At 35.5% G+C, this 26,664-nt stretch overlaps 1 protein-coding gene across 1 annotated transcript; it reads right to left on the bottom strand.

Annotated features, from left to right (window-relative positions):
- Positions 1 to 1,042: 1,042 nt before the first annotated feature.
- Positions 1,043 to 13,677, bottom strand: LOC138704774 (uncharacterized). Its single transcript, XM_069833000.1, has 5 exons — positions 13,600 to 13,677; positions 10,760 to 11,321; positions 7,604 to 7,749; positions 4,514 to 4,639; positions 1,043 to 2,225 (listed from the first exon to the last, which is right to left on the bottom strand). The coding sequence occupies exons 1-5, from the start codon at positions 13,609 to 13,611 to the stop codon at positions 2,193 to 2,195; spliced, it is 879 nt and encodes a 292-aa protein (XP_069689101.1). The 5' UTR covers positions 13,612 to 13,677; the 3' UTR covers positions 1,043 to 2,192.
- Between the last annotated feature and the right edge of the window lie 12,987 nt (positions 13,678 to 26,664).

Below are 26,664 nucleotides of genomic sequence, written 5' to 3'. Positions count from 1 at the left end.
CTTAAGATAAATTATAGTCCTGACGCTGTTATTTCCAGCGTGACTCCGCCTCTTTGCTTACGTCTTAGAAAGTGAAGGCTCTATAAAGTCTAGGTAGGTAGTATCGTTAGCCATTTTTGTTCTTACGTTGCCGAGCTACCATACGAGGAATCTATTTGCCACACTGTTAAAAATTATCATGTCGTAGCTCCTATGATAATAAATCAAACGCAATGTAATTCAGCAAATAATTGAGCGGCAAATAACATCTTCGTGTGCTTTCTGCGAACGCCAACGAAAGAGCTAACATGGCGGGCGATTATATTAAGTATTTATCGAGCCTTAAGAAATGAATCAGCGAATCACAAGACGCACACGTTTAAATGTAGCCGACCTGCAACGCGATTGGCTGCCAGAAATTAGAGCGACGGGACTATAGATGAAATGGGTGTCATGCTCAAATAATCTCCGCGAAAATCTTTAAAATGCCTAGCTCAGGAAACCAGTGTATCCAAATCTTCAGAAACTTCACTTATATCCATACAAAACACAAGTGAATATGATTCAGCCTGAGAAGTAAATGTTTGTAATTGATTTCTCCACACTGTATATGACGGCGAAATATATTAAATAAATACAGTAAGTTCTTATTTTTTTTGCCATGGTTACAGGACAAATTTAACCGAGGAGAGCACTCACTTCCGCCAAGGCAGGATGTGTTCGGTTCATTAGTCCTTAGAGTCGCTCTCTTTATATACATACCGTACTACATACATATATATATTCTCCAACAGAAACAGTTATGTATCGAACAGATAAGAGTAGATCTGAAGGCCATCATTGCTGAGTGACAGATTGTATAAGGCATGCATCAGAGCTTTCTGCCCTCGCTGGTTGCTTTATTACGGTATGTGTTCATTTCTAAAGTGGTGAAATGGAAAGAACATGGGCGGGGGTATCTGCTTTCCTTCTTTCTTCTCTTTATGCCCAAGGCTAACACACACACACACACACACACACACACACACACAAAATAAGATAAAAATAAATATTCCTATCATTTTAATTAAAATATATTTATTTATTTTAAGAAAGGCGTCCAAAACAAAATATTTTCGTTTTTGTCCTGCACACATATACATTTCAGAATGCATTCCTTACACAACAGGAGCAAATTAATTCAAACACCAACACGTTCATTACGCCTCATTCATTATTTGCATGGCCTTTTCAGGCTGGTTTCCAAAAAATGTGTGTTTGGGAATCCCCTACAAACGTGAACCTATTCTGACCAAAATTAGAATATTATAATTTTAGTCAAGTATATCTCAGCTCATTATTTGTAAAAGTTGACTTTAAGAATAATAATAAAATTCTGATGAAAGCCTTGTCTATTATAATGGAAAAAAATTCAGAGCATAATTTAGTTGTTTCCATTAGCTACTATTTATGAAATCTTTGGACATCATGACATGCCAAAGGAGTATTATTCCGCCCCCTCCCTTTTTTCTTCTAACATGAAAGAATGTTCACAATTTGTCTATTTCTTTTAGTGTTAGTATTTTACAAAATAACGCTTTCAACTATAGAGATATTCAGTATTAAAATTCAATGTAGACGAGAAATGACAGTCACATTTTTCATGGTTCTTTTAAGTGCCATAAACCTACTACATGGGGCCCATAGTTTTATTTTCTTCCCAGAGAAAGCAACGGTCAGGATTTTATTGCCCTTTAAAATCCATTGTCCTTGACTGTGTTTGAACCCGCTATGAAGTCACTGTTTATGATGATGAAGAATAAGAAGAATTCTTCGTTTAATTATTTATAATTATTTTGTACTCTATATAATTCCCTCTGCCATGTGTTACAAGCATTGAGCTGAATAAATGAGAAACAGAAACATGATTACCAGTGCCCCAAGTTATCACAATTCGGAAACCAGCTTGTAAGCCCAGCTATGGACTGTTTAGCTTTTCTTCACCACACCCTTAGGATAACTTATTTTCCAAATCCTTGACCTAGTATTGTCTCTCACTTTGGTGATTACAATGTCTATACCCAAATTCTGCTAAGACTTTCAAGAAAATCAATAAGTAAATAAAAAATATAATTTGTACAAAAGAGAACATTAATTAGAATATCCAGGCCTCATGGCTGCATTTTGGGCGTAGATGAGAGAGAATCTGCAAACAGCTTTTCATTGCGTTTTTCTCATGTCCAGCCCTTGTCTTCATCAGACTGAAACTAAATAAGATGATATTAATATAGACCTGTACTTGTTGAAGAGATATTAAACCATACTAGATTCTCTAAATCGTTACAAATATTACATCTAATATAAAGTTTTACAATGGTCTGAAGGCAGGTTATGTAGTGGCAATTGTTGCTCCATGAGTGAAACATTTCACATAACTTAAGTCAATGAAACATTGTCTGCACAACATGAATATACATTTTGGTATTAAATACACATACAAGGAAATTTGGCGTACTGTTAAGTCATTCACTTCACTTTCAGATTGACAAGGTTTTTATTACTAGTACTCTATAGCACGAAAACAAGTTGCCCGGTTACTGAAAATCAGTTAAGTGTGATCATGACGAGAGTATGATAAACATTCATTTTTAATACGTTCGTGAGTCACTGAAGAAAACAAAAATGTTTCATATTGCCTTTCCCATCAGGAATACAATATAGGCTATAGAATTGAAAGTAAAACAAAATGTAGTGATTTTGAAATGTCTCTCCTGACTTCTTGCTATGTGATTTGTACCAGTGCAGAAATTTAAAGAACAAAATTATACAAGAATAATTTCGAGGGAAAAATTGTTCCGGGGCCGGGAATCGAACCCGGGCTACCTGGTTTCGCGGCCAGACGCGCTGACCATTACTCCATAGTCCACACCTATGGAGTAACGGTCAGAGCATCTGGCCGCAAAACCAGGTAGCCCGGGTTTGATTCCCGGCTCCGGAACAATTTTTCCCTCGAAATTATTCAAATCAACTTTACAGGGAGTTATACCTGAAAGCTTGATTTGCAAAATTATACAAGTACAATGTCAAGACTTTAGAGAACACTATTAGGAGAGAAATTTATCTCAACTGCATAGGATGCAATGAGTTGAAGATTATAGACTACGGATAGCCTGTGTAAATGTTTTATAAGGCAGTTATAATCTGTATGTAACCTGAAAAGAGCCACTGCTTGTGATCTTGGGAATTCTTTGATGGGAATTTGTCGCTTTATGGTGTCCTCCCACTGCTTTCGTACATTACTGACATTTAGATATTGTCTGATTTCTTTTTTTCATGAAGTTATTATTATCAATCTGATAAAGCATCTGAAAATTTTGCATTTGTTAACTGCCTGATTTCTGTTTCTTTCTTTAACCAGTGAGTCAACCAATTAATTTCTATTGATCCTACAATGTGCAGGGATCCATTAGAATGGAATTTTTTTTATTCAGCAGTAAGAGGATTTCAGTGAGTGAAGAATTTCAAGAAGCTTAGAAGATGCTATCACGTTCTAGTTGTATTATATACTGAGGAATCACATGTAATATCTGCTTTGCTACATGAATTTATAAATACAGTATGAGAAGCTGTTTAAGGAAAGAGTTTTCCAACTGTCCAACATAATGTGTCGAATACAGGGGAGAGAGCCATTAATCTTTCCCATTGAAAGCTTTAAGGAACCAACCTGGACAAATACCCAATGTCCCATCTCTACCTTCCCGTGGTGCAACTGTTAGTAAGTATAATTTTACAAGCTGAACGAAAGGGAGGGGCTACTCATCAATTAGCATTGGTCAGCTTGATGAGTTAATGACCGAATTTGGTATAATTTTTCTCTATTCAATACCTAATTCCCTCTTTACCCTTTCCTATCCAGTCCTCTGACTGAACTCTTACTTTCTTCGACCCCGATGGTATTAGAGCATTCGAGGCCTAGGGGTTCATTTCACTTTCCTTCCTACCTTTTCTATTTTTCTGTTCCTAGTGCTGACCTGCTATGGCACTAAAATCGTCCTCCAGTGGCTTAAGGAGGAAAAGCTGGTGATCAACAAGATCTCGCAACTAGGTCTAGTAGACCAGTCGACCAACAGCAGGTCCCCCAGACATTCTGTGTGGATGAAGTAGCCACCAAAACGTTATAATATGGTGTTCAATTAAATCGGCTACAACTTGTCATTTGATCTCAAAATCTGTGCTTCAGCAGCTGATCATGACAATATCGTTGAAAAATATTGGAGTGCAAGAGATCAAATGACTTTATTGTCAAATGCCTGGCATTAGAAAACAACGACAACAACAATGTGTCGAAATGGTACCGAGAGATGAGTTCATAAACACTTTCAGTACCCTTTCTATGACACTGATATCACTATCGTCATTGCCACCACAACTACCACATCATTGTGTCAATGTAAATGTCCTATGAAGTACCATGCAGTATTTTTTCTACAAATATTTAATGTACTATTATGAAATTAATACCAGTACGCATTATGGTAAGGTAAATAGGGCATACCGGGAACTCACTGATGAGTTGCAGAACCCGAGCTGTCACAAGCAGATCTGGCACAGAACGGGTACGGCGTGTGGTAGCAGCCATCATGCCTGCCATGTTGTTTCCTTGTAGGCTCTGGATCAGCTGCTGTATATCAGCATGAAAAAACATACATGAATACTGGTGACCAATATCATTACGATTCTAACTCAAAGATGTTGAGAATTTAATTTTCCTAACGGCTCGTACAATTTTAAGTAGGACTGGTGCCTATTGTAGTAATTTGTATAGTCAGTCTATGTGTTCAATGGTTCAGAGAACCTCTAGGAAAAAAAAATTAAATGTTTAAATAAATTTATTTATAATTTACACTATCGTTCTGTCTTTCTTGCTCATTTTTAATAAGTTTACTTGTGGCTCTGATTTATTTTTGTCATATGAAAATCTATGAATCACAGAGATCGAATACACGCTTACGAGGTTCAATTTCTCCTCTGAACTTCGCCGAGCCAGCTTCTGGACTTGGGTGCGGGGCAAAAGGTAAGGGGGGAATGCTGCAGGGGAAATATGTGCATGCACTGGTAAATAGACCAGCGCACTGCACTGAGCAGAGCTGTCCAGTGACATAATAGTGAGACAGCCGACACGCTATGGTGGAAATGAAAGAATAGTCGTTCTTCGTGTTTTAGTCATCAACGTCTAAAATTGGGTCAAGCAACAATTTCAGAAAGAACTAATGGAACAAAAAAAGGACAAATGATAGAAGAATATGGCTGATGATGGCACTCCAAAGACTCCAAGGCATGCAGCAGTTGCATATATCAGAATGGTTACAGGGCACGACTGTCTTGTTTCTCACTAACACAGAATTGGAGTTCTAGGTAGCCATCTTTGTAATATGCGAGAAAATTTGGGTAGTTTTCACCTTCAATACTGCCCTACACTCTGCTCTAAAAAACATCTATGACCGATATTGGGAAGCATGAGCAAAACTTTCTTCTTAACACAATTTGTAATTTATTACTGTACATATATCTTGATTACACAACTTTTAACACTGTATCACTTCGGAATATGAATGGTAAGACTTTCCTGTGTTAAATTCAACATACCTCATTTACATGTTTCGACCTATTTATGGGTCATTTTCAGAATTGGTCGTTGTTGGTCTTGGCGCCACTTGTTCTGTTTCCTGTGAGGGTGTGTTCCTGTGGTATAGTGTAGAGTCAAAGAGTGTGTGTGTTTTGAAGTTGAGTTGTGTGTTGAGAATTTCGTTGGGGTATGTTTTTGTGTGTCTGTATATTTCATAATGTTCTAGTGTGTTTAGTCTCTGGCTTTTTGGTTGGATGTGTAGTATTTCCATGTCTGTGTTGATGTCTCTGTGGGTGTGGTTAGCATTTGTGATGTGTTCTGCATATGTGGAGGTGTTTTGTAATTTTCTTATGGCTGTGATGTGTTCTTTGTAACGTGTTTGAGACGATCTGCCTGTCTGTCCTATGTAGACTTTGTTGCAGGTGTTACATTTGAGTTTGTATACGCCTGTGTGGTTGTATTTGTTTGTTTGTGTTGTTTGTGTGTTGAGATATTTTTGTAGTGTTATTTGTTCTGTATGCGATGTTGTAATTTAATTTCTTAAATGAGGTTGCAATTTTGTGTGTGTTTTTGTTTTCGTATGTTAGTGTGATGTATTTTTTGTGTTCTTGTGTTTGTGTTGTATTCTTATGTTCTTTGTGATTATGTTTTGTCTTACGTATTATGTTGTCTATTATGTTAGGGTTGTATCCGTTTTCTTGTGCTATGTATTTGATTGTGTTTAGCTCTTCGTTGTAATCTTGTTGGTTCATTGGTATGTTGAATAGTCTGTGTACCATTGTTCGGAATGCAGCTTGTTTGTGTTGTGTGGGGTGGTTGGATGTGTTGTGTATGTGTGTTGTTGTTGTTGTGGGTTTTCTGTATACTTTGAATGTGTGTTTGTTGTCTATTTTTGTTAATGTGATGTCTAGAAAATTTATGGATTTGTTGTTTTCAATTTCTAATGTGTAGTGTAGCTTTGGGTGTATTTTGTTTATGTGTTGATGTAGGTTTTGGATCTGTCTTTTGTTTCCTTTGTATGGTATTAGTATGTCATCTACGTATCTGTGGCAATATATGATGTTGTCTGCGTGTTTGTTGTTGTCTTTGTTTAGTATGTATGTCTGTTCTATGTGGTGTAAGAATATTTCTGCTAGTATGCTGGAAATGGGTGATCCCATGGGTAGACCTTCGGTTTGGTGTAATATTTGTTATTGTATGTGAAGTAGTTTTGTTTTGTGATGATGTCTGTGGTGCGGATGATTTCTTTAATATGTTCTTGTGGTGTGTTGTTGTTTTTGAGCATTTGTTCTAGTATCTGTAGCGTCTCTTTTATGGGTATGTTTGTGTATAGGTTAGTTATGTCGAAAGTTGCTAATGTTGTATTGTGTGGGATATGTTTGTCTTTTATTTTATTCATTATGTCTATGTTGTTCTTTATTATTGTTTGTTTTTCGAATTTTATGTTGTTCCTTATGGTTTTGTCCACAAACACACAAAAACACACCCCAACGAAATTCTCAACTTCAAAACACACACACTCTTTGACTCTACACTATATCACAGGAACACACCCTCACAGGAAACAGAACAAGTGGCGCCAAGACCAACAACGACCAGTTCTGAAGATGACCCATAAATAGGTCGAAACATGTAAACGAGGTACGTTGAAATTTTAACACAGTAAAGTCTTACCATACATATTTCGAAATTTATTACTCGTTTTATTTCAGATCTTTGTTTGTTTATACATTGCAAGTATTGTATATTTTAAGAGAATGAACTTTAGTTAAGTTCTAAGCTTCTTTCAATAAAACTAAAAATAAAAAAGTTTTAAGCAATGTTCCATACTTTTTACTCTTCTGTATGTGTAACTTCTTTCATAAAATAAGTTACAGAAAGCGACCACATTTTCTTCCAGTGTTATATCAAGCATTTGTACTCCATGATGATTCAGCCAATATCTTAACCCTTCACGCGCACTTCTGCTAAAAAAAAAGTTGAATCTGCACTATTAGATAATTACAAAAGTAATTTTACCTGCACTAACTTGATGAGGAACACTGCAAAGATAAGGAATGAAATGGACATGAGCGCCCCTTCCATAGATGGGAAAGCCATCATTCCCTTTTCTGTTCTGGATTGTCTCTGATTGTCTGTCGTCCACAAGCCTCTGATACGTCTCTCTGGAACAAATACATCTGATTATGAAAATATGAATGCACGATATAGTATGTGTTGTACAACTCTACTAGATCTATTGTACTCATTACATTTACTTTCACATATTTACCCATCGAAAGATTCTTTATTTCTTATGAACATGAGATTTTCTTGCAAAGTAAATCATACATAAGCTATACTATTCACATATAATTCTGAAATAATGGAATGGAATGGAATTTTCGGAAGGGGGCACTATGACCCAGCACTGCGACCTGTTACAATCTATTGTGCTAACCCTCAAGCTACGCGCATTCTCAAACCTACACCGACTGACTACACTAAGGTTTGTTGCGTACCCAGCTTTTGAGCAGGCAACCCCCCTCGTCCCTAGGCCAGCTCCCTACATGCATCGCCAGCTGGTGATTGGAGAATGCTATGGAATTATGACGAAATAGAGAAATGATGACGGAATGATGTAGATGCCTAATATGTGGAAAAACAGGAGAACTCCAAGAAAAATCCCAGACCTCACTGAGACTCGAACCCGAGCCACCTGCGTGACAGGCTGGAGATCTGACCACTCAGCCACAGCAGGGGCTGAGAAATAATAAGTGCATTATGTCCTCTTGTAATAATTCCTTAGAAAGTGAACCACGACTTTCAGTCTAGCCCACTGTTGTGGATCCATTTAAATCTGGGTAGTGATATATCTGTTTATGCCCCAATGGCGTTCATGAGATGTGATTCTTTGTTTCATCCCAGTAGCTAAAGTAGATTGCTTTCCCATGGTGCAGTCTTATGATTTAATTGTGGTTTATTTAACGACGCTCGCAACTGCAGAGGTTATATCAGCATCACTGGTGTGCCAGAATTTTGTCCCGCAGGAGTTCTTTTACATGCCAGTAAATCTACTGACAAGAGCCTGTCGCATTTAAACACAATTAATGCCATCGACCTCGGCTGGGATCGAACCCGCAACCTCGAGCATAGATGGCCAGCGCTATACCAAGTATGCTACCGAGGCCGATGCAGTAGTCTTATGAGGTTCTTGTGGTGTGGTTAAAAGCTTTATCCTTGTGACATACTGATCATATACGGATTTAATTGCTATTGTATCATCATTTAAAATTGGCAAATAGGACCAATTTAAGGAGGAACTGATGATGATGATGATGATGATGATGATGATGATGATGGTAACGATGTGGCTATTGAAGAAAACTTGGAAAATTCTACAGAAAGGGCAAAGAATTCCGGAATCGTTAATAATTTTAATAATTATGGCTACTTTCCTTGCTGGTGATCAAGCCTGGATTCATTCGGTATGTCGTTACAAATGCTTGATTTATTCAAATAATCCAATGCTGCAAATAATCCAATAATATTCTAATGTAAATGGACATTTTTAGAATCACTTGAAACCATGGTGCTAATTGATAAGGGGATACAGAGGATCGTCTCTTCCAGAGACTCTGATGTCCCCTGCTGTAAAGGTATTAATTTGCTTCTCCCAGAGACAATATTTATCCCCTTCAGGTGCATAATTTATAGTTTCCGTATTTTATATGTTATTAATGCAGTGCTAGTATATAACAACTATTTTTATTTCTTCTTTAATGTAAGTTGAACGCAACAACATTACAAGTTGGCTAATATTGCTAATTATTATGGACAGTATTTTTATTTTAATGTCCCCCCTGGAGGAAATATTCAGTTCGTATCCTGCCTGAAAACGAAAATATTGGTAGGTTGTGTCTATTTGTTTATCTCTATTTTTAAAAAATGTTCAACTATTGGACGAATTTTGTTAAAGTTATATTACATATTTAGAGGTCACCTAATCATGTAAACATAATCAATATCATCATCATCATCATCATCATCATCATCATCATCATCATCATCATCATCATTATTCTCCTCCTCCTCTTATTGTATCCTCATTTCGGAAGGTCAATTCCAAATATGCCTCCAATACTGCCTCCATCTTGCCATGCTTTTCTTTTGTTTATTTCTTGTCATTTATATCCCTTTTTCCGTATGATTCTTTTAATTTGGCCTATCCATCAGAGTAATAAATTATTTAAAATTGGCTCTGTCGTCTTCATTACTATTTGTTCACATAAAAAGTTGTGGGCCACTGGCATAGCTCAGTCGGCTAAGGCACTTGCCTGCTGATCCGGTGTTGCGCTTGGGCTGATTAAACAGTTGGGTTTTTTTCCGAGATTTTCCCCAATTGTAAGGCAAATGTCAGGTAGTCTTTGGCGAATCCTCGGCCTCATCTCGCCTAATACCATCTAGCTATCATCACACCCATCGGCGCTAAATAACCTCGTAGTTGATACAGCGTCGTTAAATAACCAAGTAAAAAAAAGCTGTGATAACTAAAACAGGGTACTTATTGTATATAAGTACTGGTACAATGTTAAAAAAATGTTACGATCAGAAAAATGTTTGTTAATTCACTTTTTCCTCCATAATACTCCTTCTTCATAGCATTTTAATATTTATGATTTAGAGATAATTATATGAATTACATGGAATAAAAAAGTGTGAAGTGGTCATTCAGATGACAAACAGTGATATAAGTACGTGTAAAAGTAGCCTTACTTCCCTTCCATATTATGTTTCTTTCACTGTTATAATGAAAATATTAATAGAAACCAAAATACGGTACTGGTAGTTAAAGAAATCGTGAATAGCTAATTCATGTGCTAGGTACTATAGGCCTACTGTATGACATTAGCTGGAGGTTAATTCCAAAATTTTCTTGGCAATCTGAGGAGCAAATATACTTTGAGTAACGTAGGTTACTTTTGTTTTCCAATATATCCCAAACAAAAGAATTTTATTTCAAATTGTATAAGAAAATATATGTAACTTGGAGAGGGCACTAGACAAAATTCGATGGTCAATTGTTTCACATCCACAAAGCTCCCTAATTTATAAACATACAATATATCTATGCAAGTAAACACCTCATTAATATTGCAAGACAATGTCTCGTGACATACTTTCTAAGCTACATACCCATATAATGAAGCATTCTGTTCTTGAGTTGTTGTAGAAAATCCATCTTCTCTCGTAGAGTGTTAGGCATCACTTGCACCAATTTCTGGTGTACAGATCTCAACATGTCAAATGCGGAGCTAGACGCTTTGCTTTCCTTTTGTGATATCTTTGGGTCATTTTCTGAACTTGAATTTACAACGGTGTCATCTCCATGAAGTGATGTGGATGAAACTCCTGTTTTATGCGGAGCATCAGGCAGTTTCATATTGGAAGCTGTCAGATGTACATGAAAGCTGACATCACTGGCCTCTGTCTCCAGGAGAGATTCAGAAGTGGTCGCTTCTGTGCGAGTGATGCCAAGTGTTACTGCTTTATCTTCAAACTGATCATTGGATGTTCTTCTAGAAATTGTTTGCACTTCGCCTTTTCTATCGTGAGATGACGTCTGAAAATCCTCTTCAATATCATATGGTCTTTGTTTAACTTTTATCTTTCCGCCAGGTTCCACCATAGGTAATTGTATCCATTCCGACGCTACCATCAGCAGCAAGGCTGCCATCATAATTACACCGACAAACATCTGCAATAAAAAAACAGAAAATCAATAATCAGCAAAATAAAAATACCAGTACTGGTACTCATCTTATTTTGAATACCGCTGTCATCCAAGAATAGGGAAAATAAAGGAATCGCACATAAAATTTGGGGTTCTTGTCGTTCACATGTTGTATCATTCCAATATATGCCTATTGAAACACTGTCTGTGCGGGCAAGGAGGTTTGAATGAAACTGAGGGCTATGCTGGCAGTAGCATAGCTACTGGCAACGCTACTGGCAGGGTCACCCAAGCCGGACAGGTCTCAGCGGAGGGGTCGGACAAAATACATCTCACAACGACCTATTATCCTTAGACCTATCCCAAAGATCCTGTCAGGCCTAGGAGAAAGAAACTCCAAAATCAAATGACCCAGTCCTCCAGCCTGGGGTTTGAATGTGGGGCTAACAACCCGACTTCGAAGAAACTTTTTGTTATGGAACCAAGGAACAGGAATAGAGCAGAGAATAGAGAAGAATGGGCTAGAATTGTTCGGGAGGCCAAGGTCCTACATGGGCTGTAGCGCCGAGGAGTAAGTAAATACTTTAGTAATGGAAGAAGGGTATGTCTGCATCTAAACTCTTTAGAAATGAATAAAACACAAGCACTGATCTAAGCGTTAATCTAATTAGTTATTGCGAAAACTTATGGACAATGAATATGCCCACTTGTCCTTTTGCTGTATTTAAAGTACCAATGCTTGATACACCTGTATACAGCTCACTTATAGTCCTAAATACTTCCACAATTGACAATATTTCAATTTTTGTCGTAGCAAAGTTAGAATATTGTAAGGAACGTAAACAATTATCCTTTTATTGGGTTGATCTCCTCGGCCTTCCTTAACGGTAAAATTGCAAATTACTGCAGCACTAGTCCAAATCGTAATGAATACCGATACCCAAATTTGACTAATTGAACAGAAATATTGAGAAACCCCACATGTATAGAAAACTAAACTTTTCAGGAGATACAAAAAACATCTCAGGTCCTAAATTTGTGGTCAAATTATTTTTTTTCTTAACACTTTAGCTAAAATGAATGTTGAGGAGAATAAGTGGGGTTTCTCATCATAAGTCTACATGTTTAGAATACGAAATCATATGGACATGTGGGACTTCTCAATATTGTGATTCAATTTGTAGTTTGAATCAGAATACGATCTGTAATGGATAAAGCAATTATTATGAGCTGACTACCTCTCAACACAAAAGTTTTCTCTTGCTTTCCACCACTGCTTCATTATCACCATATGATGCCACTGACTCTATAGCTTGAATTTCTATTTATAAAATTCCCTAACTCTGATATACCGTATTTCATGCAGTTTAATAGAATCACAAATACAACACACTGATCGATGCTAGTGGGATGGATGTGATTACCACTTTGGATGTAACAAAATCTATTTTGTTTTGAAATGACCGCTCAAAGCTCGTTCTCAGGCAAATCGTTTTAAAATGCTTTATTTTGATAAGCAGAAATGATGTTCAGAACTTACCTGCCGATATAAAAATGTAATTTTTAAAAACTGACAAAAAATGCTAAACGAAATATGAAAAAGGATCTAGCTTTTTGAAACACTGCCATAATTTTTATGCAAATTGATAGAATTATTTGGCATAGACCTACTGATAACAATAGCGTCTTTTGACATTTCCTCCATAAAATTTGCAATTAGAAAAAAGTTATCAATAATCTGATAATTAAAGTGTAGACCTTACAATACATCAAGTATTGTTTCCAATCAAAATTGAGTCGGACCAATAAATTAAATTTAGGAGTCATTTTGTAAATAAATACAACAATACAAATCGCTTGAGAGATAACAATGACAAGTAATGTACATTTCTGGGAAAAATGAAATTCTTGTGCATTATAGCGTGTTGTTTAATATTTTCGTATGTGTTTTAAATGTTCATAAAAAGATTTATGTAATACTGTACTTTAAAAAACAATCGAAAATCTATAGTACCGGTACTTTAATAAGCTACCTCAACCAAACCAGAGGATTTTAAAATGTATTTTAAACCAAAACATTCTTGTTAAAACCACCTATGCACCTAATAAAACGCGCTACACATTGATGTTTTAATTGGTTCAGTTCTGTTATACACTTAATACACCGGTATTTTAAATATCACGTTGTACAAACACATCAGACATTACACATCCTCCTTGTGATTGGTAGCACATTACAACAAAATTTTCTGCATTATCAATACTTTCATTCATTTCTCCGAACTGTGTGGTTCAAACTTACCTGTGTCTGCATTGCTGTGAGGCGTGCTAATGACGCGCTGGCTGTGACTGCTCGCTGTGACAAGTGACGGCAATTATTTCGAGCAGGCAACTATTAGCCAGCGAGACAATGCACTCAACTTACATCTTTTGCCATGCCACACATTAACCTTCGCCCGCAACCACTTCCAGTTCTATAATTCATCCTAAATAATGCTGCGACCAGCCTTAAAATCATTGGCGTGGATGGAGTTAAGAAATAACATGTTATATTGAAAATTCACACTCACAGTCTACTGGCAGTTTTATCAAGTAAATGATAATTGAATATTTTAAGAGTATTTCTTTTTTTTTCACAGTAACTGATGAGAATTCGATTCTTTGCAGCAATACGTGAAGGAACATACAATACAGGGTGTTTCAAAAGTGATGATAAAAATTTAGGAATGAGAAGTAAAAACAAAGAGAAGCAAAAAAGTTCCAGCAAATTAACCGTTTACGAGTTAATGCCATTTTGTGTTATTTGGGGCCGTAAGTACTAATTCCAATAAAAGCAATGACAGTTTTATTTTATTTATCAATCACGAGACAATAAAATTCATAATTTTGGCTTCAACACCATATATATGTATATATATATATATATATATATATATATATATATATATATATGTGTGTGTGATTGAAGGTACACAAAACAAACTTTTTGTTTGAACAACAGTAAAGTTTGAGAATAAATAAAGTACAGTACAGTATGAACATATTAACTGAAGAATTTTACAGCGGGTGTTCAAAATGCTGACCATGCACTTGAATGCATCTGTGTAGTCTTCTCTGCAAAGATCCAAGAATGCGCTCGAGGAATCCTAGGCCATTCTTCATTTGCTGGAAGGCATATACAGTCCGATGCTGTAATTCTTCAGGTGTGGTGAAAACTGTTGTGTAAACTTGCATAACCCCATACCAGGGTTGCCAGACTTCTGGATTACTCAGGATTGTTTTAGATTTCAATGGTGTGTCCTGGATTGAGTTATATTTGTCCCGGAATGTCCAATCAATTGGAATGTCATTTTTTGCTCATTCTTATAAGATTATTTTTAAAATTCCTTAATCATTTTTCCTAAGACTCTGTCCAACCTATGTTCATAATCGTCGTTAACGTGCCTGGCACATCCTATCGGTTACATAGAAATAAAAATGATACTATAGTATCAGGTATTATACAGGCTCTTTATTCTTTACTCTTTTTGAAAGTTAATTTATTATTAATAGCATTTTAACCTGTATGATTCATTTTTCCCATAGGTCAGGCTGAAATGACCATTATTTATCTTGATTTTATCAATAATTCTAAGAAAGTTTCATAATGTAGCAAGAATGTAACAAAATTAAAAGTTTTGGCTCTATATAATTATTAGTAGAGTGAATCCAAGAGGTGGAACTTAAACTGAGAGGATTCAATCCGACATTGGGATGGGACTCCGATGTGGCTTAGTGGATAGAGTGTCAGCACGTAGAGCTGAAAACCCGGGTTCAAATCCCGGTGCCAGAGAGAGTTTTCCTCCGTTCCACTCATCCTTCATCTATATAATTAGTCTAAATACATAAAACGAATAAAATCAGCTGTATTGCAAATTGAATTAATTAAAATGTGCAATCACGTTGAAGTACACAGTATTATCACCTGTCCTGAATTGCTGATGAGAGAATCTGGCAACCCTGCCTCATACACAAAACTCCAAATGATTTACATCCGATGATCTAAGTACAGGTTCTCCCCTATCTATCCACCATTCATCATATCATGTTTAGATATTGCCTCATACTTAGAAGAAAATGGGATGGTGAGAGTGTGGCATAGGCCTACATATTAAGCATGAATGTTGCCACTTAACAGTATCCAGATGCTCGGTTCACTGGTGGCCCCAGCCAGCAAAAATATAGCATTATCTCGTAAATGGTTAATTTGTGAACCATGTTTACTGAAACTTTTTCGCTTCTCATCTGTAAACTTTTTACTATCACTTTTGAAACACCCTGTATAATATAATTTCTACACAAGGTCATCATTTTATAGCGTTGATGTTACTTCATCAGTGTTATTCAAGATGTTACTGAACATCTTCTACTAATACTCCGGCATTGCTTTCGAATCCCGCTTGGATTGATTACTGGTTGTTTTTCTTCGAAATTTTCCCCAACTGTAAGGTGAGTGTCAGGTAATCCTATAGCGAATCTTCGGACTCATCCTATCAAATACCGCTAATTGCATCAACAGGGTCGGATTTAGGTATAGTGCCGCCCCTAGACAGTGCTAAAATTTGCCGTCCCCCCAACTGCCACAAACAGTTTATGAGCAAATATTATACAAATTATGTTTAGTTGAAATTAGTCTTAAATGAAATGTTACATTGCAGAAAACAATTAATTAATGGAATCAAAATACGGGAAAGTTTTAGAACACGGATTGCACCTAACAAATTATGTCTTAAAATACTAAAAAGAGCAGATTTGTCTGCGTTTGTCGAATGCGCATCATTATATTTACGAAAAGGCACTTTTCAGTGCCAATATGTAGGTCTCTGTAGTGTTGAGGTAAGATGAATGACTGTAATGTATGGGGACCCAAGTTCGAACCTGAGGTAAACTTTTTCATCCTGCCTAAGGTTTTTCCGTGGTTTTCCTAAGGCGCTAAGACAAATGTCGGGATGAGCCCTAAAAGAAATGGGCCATGGACCTCCACTCATATCCCCATGAATCTCCCTAATTACTCTAAATTAATTAACAATTACATCTCTCCCCCCTCTTCGTAATTGAGCCATCATATAGCCAAATGGCTGGTCTCAAAATTGAGACGATTCAACAAGGCTCATGACAACAATCACCTCCTACATAATAGCCAAATTGGCTAGTCTCTTATATATGAGACAACTCATCCTGCCAAAGGTATTCCGTGGTTTTCCTAAGGCGTAAGACAAATGTCGGGATGAGCCCTATAAGAAATGGGCCACGGACCTATATGCCCTTCCCCATATATATATTCCCCTTTATTATAAACGACGTATGCCCTAGTTCAGAACCTATAAATTGTCTATTAAATATACGAGGTCACTCAATTAGTCGCAATTTGAAAGGACAGGGACCTCTCAAATTGCAGATTTAGATTTCACGGCGCTTCTTCCGACGGCCTTCACATGCTTTGTCATCGAACAACAGATGACAGAGTCTCGCCATCCTAACGGCAAACACCAGCCATCGCCTCCTCGCCCCGTTCTGTGATCACTTGATCAAATCTCAGTCCCCCTCGCGTATGTGGTACCTAAGAGGTTACATCCAATTTCGGCTTCCCCTTCAAAATTTTCTAGAGCTCCTTCAGTGGAGCAGCGTAACCCGGAGTGAGACTAGTGGCCAACAGGCTTGGAGCTCACATACTTAGTTTTGTACAGCCCCCAACCTCTTGCAAGGACGCGTTTTGCGTACCTTTTAAATTTGTCCTCCAATTCTCTTTCGATTTTCAGTGCCAATAATTTTTTTGTGTGCACAAGGTTGGAATTTTGAAGTAAGAGGGAATGGGTGCAATCCATGTTCTGGAGTCTTTCTTGCTTCGATAGAAAGTATAGAGTAAATTGAAAAATAAACTCCAACTCTTTGCAGAATAAACCTTTCTTATCGAATTATACAGAGCTACTCCATGTTCTGGAGTTTATCCAACATTTTATTCAGGAGCGTTTTAAAATCTTAGATTGCGTGTATCTCAATTCGCCATATTGACGTATACGTCCTTTTTCCGGCAAACCCCTCAATTATTACGAGTCTTTCTTGCTTCGATAGTAAGTATAGAGTAAACTGAAAAATAAACTCAAACTCTTTGCAGAATAAACCTTTCTTATCGAATTATACAGAGCTACTGCAGTTTCGAACACATGTAATTTACGTTCTATGAATATGAGGAGCATGAAAATAGTAAGTTACTAATGGAAAGAGAAACTCAAAAAGTTTAGTTCCTTACCTTAAAATGTTCAATGTGTCCCCCCCCCCCCTTGGTAACAAGGCACACATCAAGCTTATAATCAAGTTCCACGTAGGTACGCATATTTTCCGACCTCCAGATTCTGAGGTTATGTTTGTTCACCTTAACAGAAAGATTACAAGTGCCTTCATCAGAAAACACCACGGAACGAATAAATTCATCATTGTTTTCAATTAAAGTCTGCATACTTATGCAGAAATTTCTTCGTAGAACATTGCTTCTCTTTCCATTGGTGCTATTTTCATGCACCTCAGATTCATAGAACGTAAATTACATGTATTCAAAACAGGAAAGATGTTTTGTAGGAGCCCTATATAGTGCACATGCTGGGAAGTGATTAAATAGTATTGTTGACGATAGGCATATTATATTATATTGGAAATGTAACTGAGAGTTGTGGTTACTATTCATAGCGATAAATAATAAACACACATCCAAGTTGATTTTCAACAATGCGTTCTTGTTTGTACGAGGAGTTAAATTTAAGCAGTTTCATTGTGTAATAACACTAATAACGTGATACCATACCGCATTACAATAGTATAATAAAATGATGCAGCTATACACTTTCCTTTTACTCTCGCAGCTACGGCGACAATGCGATAACAAACAATATTCGACTTCCACAAGGTGTTCAAGAACAAACTTCAGAAAAGATTTACCAACAAATGTTTTAAAAACAAGTTTCCTTGTATTTAAAAAAAAAAAAAAAAAAAAAGCGAGAGAATACTACCCCCTCCCCCCTGGGCCAATGCCTAGATTGCCTAGTTCACTGTCACACCCTGTATACCTAAATAACTTTTTCGAACAATGGTATCATATTGTAGGGTTTATCTCCAACAGTGTGCGTATAAAACTTTAATTAACACACTGTATATTCAGTATACAAAATGTACACTTATACATTTGTGGCATGTTTATGAATTTACCTTGCGAATAACTTGTCATCACACACCTTCTTCTCATAACAGTAAACCATCAATTTAACAATTACACAGGTCTTACAGCGGTTTTTCAGAAACACAGCTGTAATACGGAATTACGTTAGCGGAAAATTCATGGGATAAAAACTAAAACAAGAGAGTTGTATAGTTTTTATTTGACACAGCAAAACTTGCATACATTCACTATATTGTCAGGTGGAGGGAATGTTTGTAGCGTTGGCACACGAATAGTTGTACACTAAATATATATCTGTGACATAAACTTCAATGAACTTGAACATACATTTTATACATTAATTTTGCATTTGTCTTTATACAGTTATGTACAAGAATTCAGAGGTGCCCACTGAAATTAAAGCCTGCAATAAAGTATACACCATAATTCTCGCAAAGCAATTCACAATATTATGTAAGCATTAATATCCCATACAGGACGTCAGAACAGTATTCCACATACCAGACAATTAAACTGATTCGTCACAATTACAAATATGGGGAGCAAACACAATACGTAGGCAGCATGTACTTACAGAAATACAGGTGCAACATCAACAAGAACAATGCAATGAAACTCCAAAACCAATGTAGTACGAGCAGAGGCCCTCTGGAGTTAGAGAGGCTTTATACGAGTCATATAGGAGATGCTCGAAGAAAAGAAAAAATAAATAAATTTATATAGAATGAAAGAAATATCAGCCAGATTTTAAACTCACATCATTTTAAGCCTTTTTCAATTGGCATCTGTAACAAAGGAATACTGAAATAAAGTAGCATTCAAAAGAATAATCCGCTATTAACACAGTGAATAAACGTAAGATAATACTGTATTAGAAAAAAAAAACCTTTGCAGAACATACACTTTAACCAGTTATCAATTACAAAATTTTAGTGCTTTTAAAATACCTGAATTTGCATGTATAGTCCTCAAAAACATTCACCACTGCCTATTTACTTGTGTTATTCAGTTTTGCAAAGATAGTTTCGTAGTTTCTTTTACAAAAGTGTGATAGTTGATCCAGTATTCCTTCTTTCGAGAAAAAAAAAACCACTAGAAAGATTAATTTTAAGCAATACATTTTCTTTCCTCTAGTATTTTCAAAACTGACAATTTTACTCAAGGATAACAAAATATATGGAAAATAATGTTATATAATTATAATTTGTGTAGGACTCTTAACTGGCATAGGACTTTACACAATTTCCTTGTTTATCTGAATCATAGTATAACAAGAAACAACCTTTTTTTTTTTTAAACTTAACATTTTGAAAATTATTGTGCATACAAAGTGGCACAATATAATTTATAAAGAACCTGAAGTGCCATTTAAACCTCAATATTCATGGACCAAAAGGAAGAGGTTTCAATCTTAAGCAGGTCATCTGAGAATATTAAATCTTGAATAACATACCGTATATACGTGAATACTCCATATCTTTTTCGACATTTACCGAAGAAAGACTAGGGTGTGCACCTCAAACACTTTTTAAATTTTCTCTCCTAAAAACTAGGATATTCAGATTATTCGATGATATGTTATGTAACTAAGCCAGCCACTGTAGCTCAATTGGCAGAGCACTGGCTTATTATGACGGTGGACCTGTGTTCGAATTCCGGTAATAATGAAAAAGCTAAGGTTACTGAGAGTTCTTTTTGGGGTTCCTCTGTTTCCCTCCATCATTCTACAATCACTCTCCATTGCATCATTACAATAGCATTACCCAAAATTGTGCCGGAGTGATGTATTATGACTGGTGTACAGATGGCATCTGCCTGGCCTGATGAGGCCGCAATATGCTTTTGGAGGGGGAAGTGGTGGAGGACACTGCAGTGGAACTCCATCAGAACCATAAACACGTGCAAGCTGAATCGGCAGATTACACCACACAACAGAATCACAATATCTACAAGAGTGTGACCATCCAGTCTTCAAGCACCATTTCTATGACAGGAGTACTTGGCACAATATGTCCACTAGAGGCTGCAGTGCTAGTCTTCAGGCCCTTCCTCCGTAATCCAAGGGCATAGTCTAAGAGAAAGAGTGGAATTCATGTTTAGGGACTATGCTCGGAAATAAGTTCGTATTCTGCTTGAGTTTTTCCTAGGATTATCCCAACTGTAATGTCAGGTAATATCATAGAGATCCTCGTAGTCATCTCGCCAAAGTACCATCTCCTCAACATCAATTCCACCTATGCTAGATACCTATGTAGTTGATAGATGTTAAATAACTACATGAAAAATACTGTACATAATAATAATAGTAATAATAATAATAATTTCTTTCCAGCATCATGATGCACTTGGGAAGCTACGATAGGTAGCAAAATCCAGTTGCAAAAGCTAGCTATAACGGCTGGGGGGATCATCGTGCTAACCACATGATACCTCCATTCTGGTTGGATGATCGTCCACCTCTGCTTCGGCATGTGAACGTGAGCCCAACAACTGGCTGGTTGGTCTGGGCCCTTCAAGGGCTGTGACACCACATATTTTTTTTATTATTATTATTATTATTATTATTATTATTATTATTATTATTATTATTATTATTATTATTATTTCTTCTGCAATTCTTAAGCACCAATGCTCTGTTATAGCCATCTTTGAATCTATTATTGAGGTTTAAAAGGAACTTACAAGGCTGTCTAAGGTGGTGACAAAATATCATTTTAATTGTCTAGTTTCTGCTTCAAGATTGAAAGCAGTTATTGTCCTGATATCAATTGTATACAAGAATGCACAATATTATTCTGTCCATGTGACTATTACAACTTAAGTACGGTAAATGCTTCTCTTTCCTTTATTCTAGAAGCTTGACACACACTACTGCTACTACCCCGTTTATTTAAATTCAACTGACAACTTAGCATGTAGTAGGTTGTCAACTGTATTTAACATACATTACGGGGATTTTTAATCACAAACAACCAATAGCTGGGAGTACAAGATACAGTTACAACAGTGACGAGGAAATTGTAAAACACAAACCATTACCATACTTATTTATGACGTAATATAGAAACAAACCATTGGATAGAAACATAATTAAATTTAACTTACAGGTTTCAAAGAAAATAGAAAAAAAAATCGAATGTTTCCATGTGAATGATACAAATACAGCAAAGTCAACCATTCACGAATTCTGCATTGAAATTTCTTTCAATCACAATTACAACACATTACGCACCTCATATTCATAACAATGGATATTCATTCTGATTTTAAGTAGTGTCACAGTCTGGTAATTCCTGGTGATATGGCAATAGCAAAAGGGCATATGGATGGAAAACAAAAAAAAAACGTGAAAAAGTAGTGATAATGGAAACGTGCACTTCTGTAAAAATGTTAAAACAAGACAATAGTTCATATAAATACCTCAAGTGACACAAGGTTCGAGCTTCCATTAATCTCTTGGTTTGTTTCAGTCTTACATCTGCCTTTGTACATAATAAAATTTAAAATATTTGAACTTTAATTGCATCACGAGATCAATATATAAACTGGCTAGAAGATAACAGTGCTAAGTACTTCCCACCTCTAATGGATCTGACGTGCTTCTATAATATGTTATAGAATGCCTTTTTCAAACTTTCGAGTTGGAGGATCATAAGGATGACATTTGATTCACAAAAGATGGAAAATTCTGCACACATACACTCTCTTTATACAGCTCCGCACATTTGTATGAGTGAAGTCAAATTATGGGAAGTTTACTCAGTTGCATTTATCAACATTTTAACAAAAACCATGTTCTATTTACCTTTCAATTTCCTGTGATGCAAACATCTCATTACAAGTTATAAGCTCAGCAACTTACTGTTGAACTCTGAGGCAGAAGAAAGTTGTGAACTTTGTGACTTAAAATAAAACTTAAACTGTTATTTCAAAGATGCCTCCCAGTCAAAAAATCGACAAGTTTCGTAGCAAATCCAACATTCGTAAAGAGTTTTACTTTGAAGATGCTGTCAAAGGCTTTGCTGTCGTGAAAGCACACAGAGTGGACTTACAAAAAACAGGTACCTATTACAAATTTTATAATACTACAGAATGATGATAGTAATATATTACAAATTGGAATTTTAAATTTCAGTACTGAATTGAATTACTTTTGCATTCTTCTTTTCATTTAAAATAAATTATTGTTGATGAATCATTGTTAATTTACTAGTTTTATTTCAAAGTAGCACACTCCTTTTTCATCCAGTGTTCTTAAAGTTAAGTTAAGAATACATTCATAATAATTTTTATGAAGGGTGCATAAAATCTAATATTGATGATACACGATTTGTTGGTGGAAGAAGGGAACTCCAAGCATGTCTGACTTATAGCCACAACATATTAAGATTCCCCATTGGCTGTATAAAAATGTTCACTCTAAATGCTTTATCATTAAATCTTGTAAACAATTAAAATTATTTTTTTTATGACTTACTAGTAGATAAGTCAATATTATACCCAAAAAGACACCTGTAACAATTCTGAAGACAATACTATGCATTACAGTCTTACAGGAAAGAATATTTTAGAGTTCTTTGTGAAGTATTTTATTTGAATAGCCATTATTCATATGAGTTGCAGACTCACATCATTATTCTTTAATATACTCGTATTTCTGCCATATCTGGTGAAAAAAAAAGTTTAATGGTGGAGAGTAGAATATATATCTTTCCTCATTTAGGCCACCTACACAGCCTTCTGTGGTATCTTTCAGAGTGAAATTTTAACCTGGGCGAAATATAGCCGGAAAATTTTGCCTAGAGCCCTCTAATTTAGGGACAGGATTCTTTTACGTGTCATAAATCTATGAAATGGGCCTCCCAGTTTTACATCCATTTCGAATCGTGAAACAGTTATACTAGTGCGACTCTAGACTTGATCAATTTAATAATGTAATTGTATTCTGTAACTCAGAAACATTTGTTCAAACTGTAATGTGCTTCGACTTCAAAAACAGTTGAAATAAAAGAAAATATTATGTTGTCAGCAAACAGCTGGATACATTAAGAAGATTGATTGATTGATTGATTCTGACTTGCAAAAGCCTCAAGAGACAAACAAAGAAATAAACAAATTCTTGGACTACATAGGAATACCACAGAAAAAATTACACAGACTAAACTATCATGTCATTAAAAAATAAAGAATTATTTATAAATTTGTTTAGACTTCAATCATAAGTAGTGAGGAGAGTTTTGTGGGTGCGAGTTGCCTGCTTGTTTTTCAACTTATGTTGTTGTTGTTGTTGTTGTCTAGTGCCTTGCATCTGGTAATGAAGCCATTAGCAGTCGTGCTTTCCAATACTTTTGAACTGTAGTTTCTTTTCAACTTATGTTGCTTTTATCAAATTGTTTCTTTATGATCCTCCTACAAAACACTGTACATGGCAACTGACAGAGAATTGCATGGCTGTCATATGCACGCAACAACCAATGTAAATGCGTTTCATGGCTGCAGATAGCCATTCCATTCTACGAAAATAAGTTAATGATGAGTAAAACTCCATTTTGAACTCAATATAACGAAAAATAATATAATAAATTTCTTTACTTGAATTTGACAGATTAAGACTCGTCAGAAGGCTGAAAGTCTCTTAAGTTAAGTAGTAACTGCTTCATGTTCATTTGCATTTTGCTCTCAAAATATCAGTGCATACAGTATATTTTCTGACAAGACTTTGTTGTAAGTGTGTTGGCGTAATTCTTTAGAGTAAGAAAAATATCAAATTATAATTCAAGTTACATTTTACTGGTGGAAAGTTATTACGGTATATTCTAGTACAGAATGTTAAGTAACATCATTACCAAATTGTGAAAAGCAAAACTATATCTATACAAAGAGAGACTAGAACAGCGTGACCACAGTCTAATACATACAGTCGCGCAACTCATACATATAAAATATGCCAACATTTGACAGCTGGCGCTACGGTAGCCCTCTAGCGGCAGGCAAGTTAAAAGTGTGCAGACTATGATAACACATCAGAAAACGGGTTTTGCGTAATTTATTTTATATTTTATGGTATACAGTAAGTGTATATGGTTCTTATTAATTTTACTTTAGAATCCTAAATTTCACACGCAGTTAATCTACAAGTTTCAGAAGCTGGGAATAAACGTAATTCTTTCTGATCCTTATAACTGAACCATCGCCCTGATCACGTATGATGGTTTGAAATAATATAATTGTTCGTACGCAGACGTTTAATTCAATTCATTCCTAAATATATTTATGCATCATTGGAAATCTATATTTTCTGTGAGAAGAGTCAAAATTAGTAGCTTCAAAATTGTAGGGCATATCGCATGGTGAACTCCTCTCCCTATTTCCTGAGAAATTAACTATTTTCCATACCGCAAATTGCGGTAAACCCGACCGCTCGGGTAAACTTGAAAATAAAAAAGGGGAGGATTTAAACATTAATATGATAGACACTGATTTATAAAGTTCATTATTTTTCCATTTCTTAAGAACCGGTATTTCCTTTATTATTTTGAGTCACAAATAGTGCTGATATTATGGTTTAATTTTTTGTATGGCAAGTTTACCGCATTTTACATTACATTTCCAGTTTTCACACATAGGTTTAATTTTAACTTATTCTACCTAGCCTATATAGTATGTAATTTATATGCCCTTACTGTTAATATGAAGTAGGTGAGAAAAAATAAATGAACACACAATTTTGATGAAAAAATTTTAACTTCAATTAACTCAGAAAATGAAGGCCTACCTTTATTTTCATTAAATAATCACTGGAAATGTAAAATCAACACCAATAACAGTCATGCAAATTATTACAGGAAAGATTGCTATTTTATATTAAATTAAAAAGGCTCTTTTATTTCTTGAGGACTTAATATGTCTACCACTTGAATCTATACCAACACATCAGAAATTTATTGACACACTCTGGATTCATTCAAGAAGTGAATATTTTGCAAAAGAATTACAATACCCCATAAATTCTTGAAAAAATTAACACCATGATCCCTACTTGAATGCAATATAACATTCAACTTTTGAAAAATATAAAGAAAAAAACACGAATACAAAAATTAAGGAATTACTTGCATTAAAGACTATAGATACATTATCCAAAATCGGAATGGTTACACATATGATCTCTGTAACAAAATATTAGACTGTAACAGGTATTTATTTTGTTTTTATTTAAACTGTGCTTCCTGACATACAAATAGGTAACTGATATCTAATGTATTACAGAACACAATACGTAGGCTACATACAACGTGGATTATTGGTTATGACTGAGTTATGATTTTCTGATATACTTTTACTTTAGGTAATCAGAAGAACGACAAATTCGGAGATGTTGTTACTGCAATTTACAGCACTGCATTCATTGCCTTTATTCCACGCATGATTAAAATGTTATTACAACATACAAGCACGTGCTGACTGTATCAACCCTATGGCCTGTGCCTTGCCTGCCGCTTGGGCGCTAATGTCGCGAATGTTGGCAAAAAAAGTGTTGAAGTTGCGCGACTGTATGTATTAGACTGTGAGCGTGACATCACACCACAACCTAAGCAAAATATTTATCACTGGTTCTCTTTATAGGGGAAGTATTAATTGTACAAAATATTGAGGTACAAATGTTTCACAAGACAGAAAATTTAAAACTACTTTTACAGTTTTGAACAGCATTAAAAACTATGGTAACCTTCACACTGGTTAGTGGAAAGAAAATTCACAAGTCAGAGCAGATATGCTGTTACACGAGGTAAATATTAATACAAATTTAAGAGCATTTGGTAAAAGCAATTCATCTCAGACATATATATTACCTTCAAAGTGACACAAAAGTATGGTGTTTATTACATAAAGAAATAATGCTGCTTTTAATCCCAAGATCCTAATTTCACATTTTATACATTTCTTATACACTGGTTGTTTTGCCGTAATCATTAAATGACACAAGTATTACAAATAAGTACAAGTTTACAAATGTAAGATTATAATTAATAAAGTCAATTTGATCTTATGTACATACCTTTAACTGAAAATTGCACTAAAAACTCTTTGCTCCGCTTCCAGAGTGAAAGCTATGAAATATAAAACTAAATGCAATTTAGCATAATACTGAAATGC

Source organism: Periplaneta americana, chromosome 8, assembly GCF_040183065.1.
Source record: "Periplaneta americana isolate PAMFEO1 chromosome 8, P.americana_PAMFEO1_priV1, whole genome shotgun sequence".
Classification (NCBI taxonomy): Eukaryota; Metazoa; Arthropoda; class Insecta; order Blattodea; family Blattidae; genus Periplaneta; species Periplaneta americana.
Note: the sequence above shows the minus strand (reverse complement) of the source record. Positions and strands in the feature narration are given on the sequence as shown.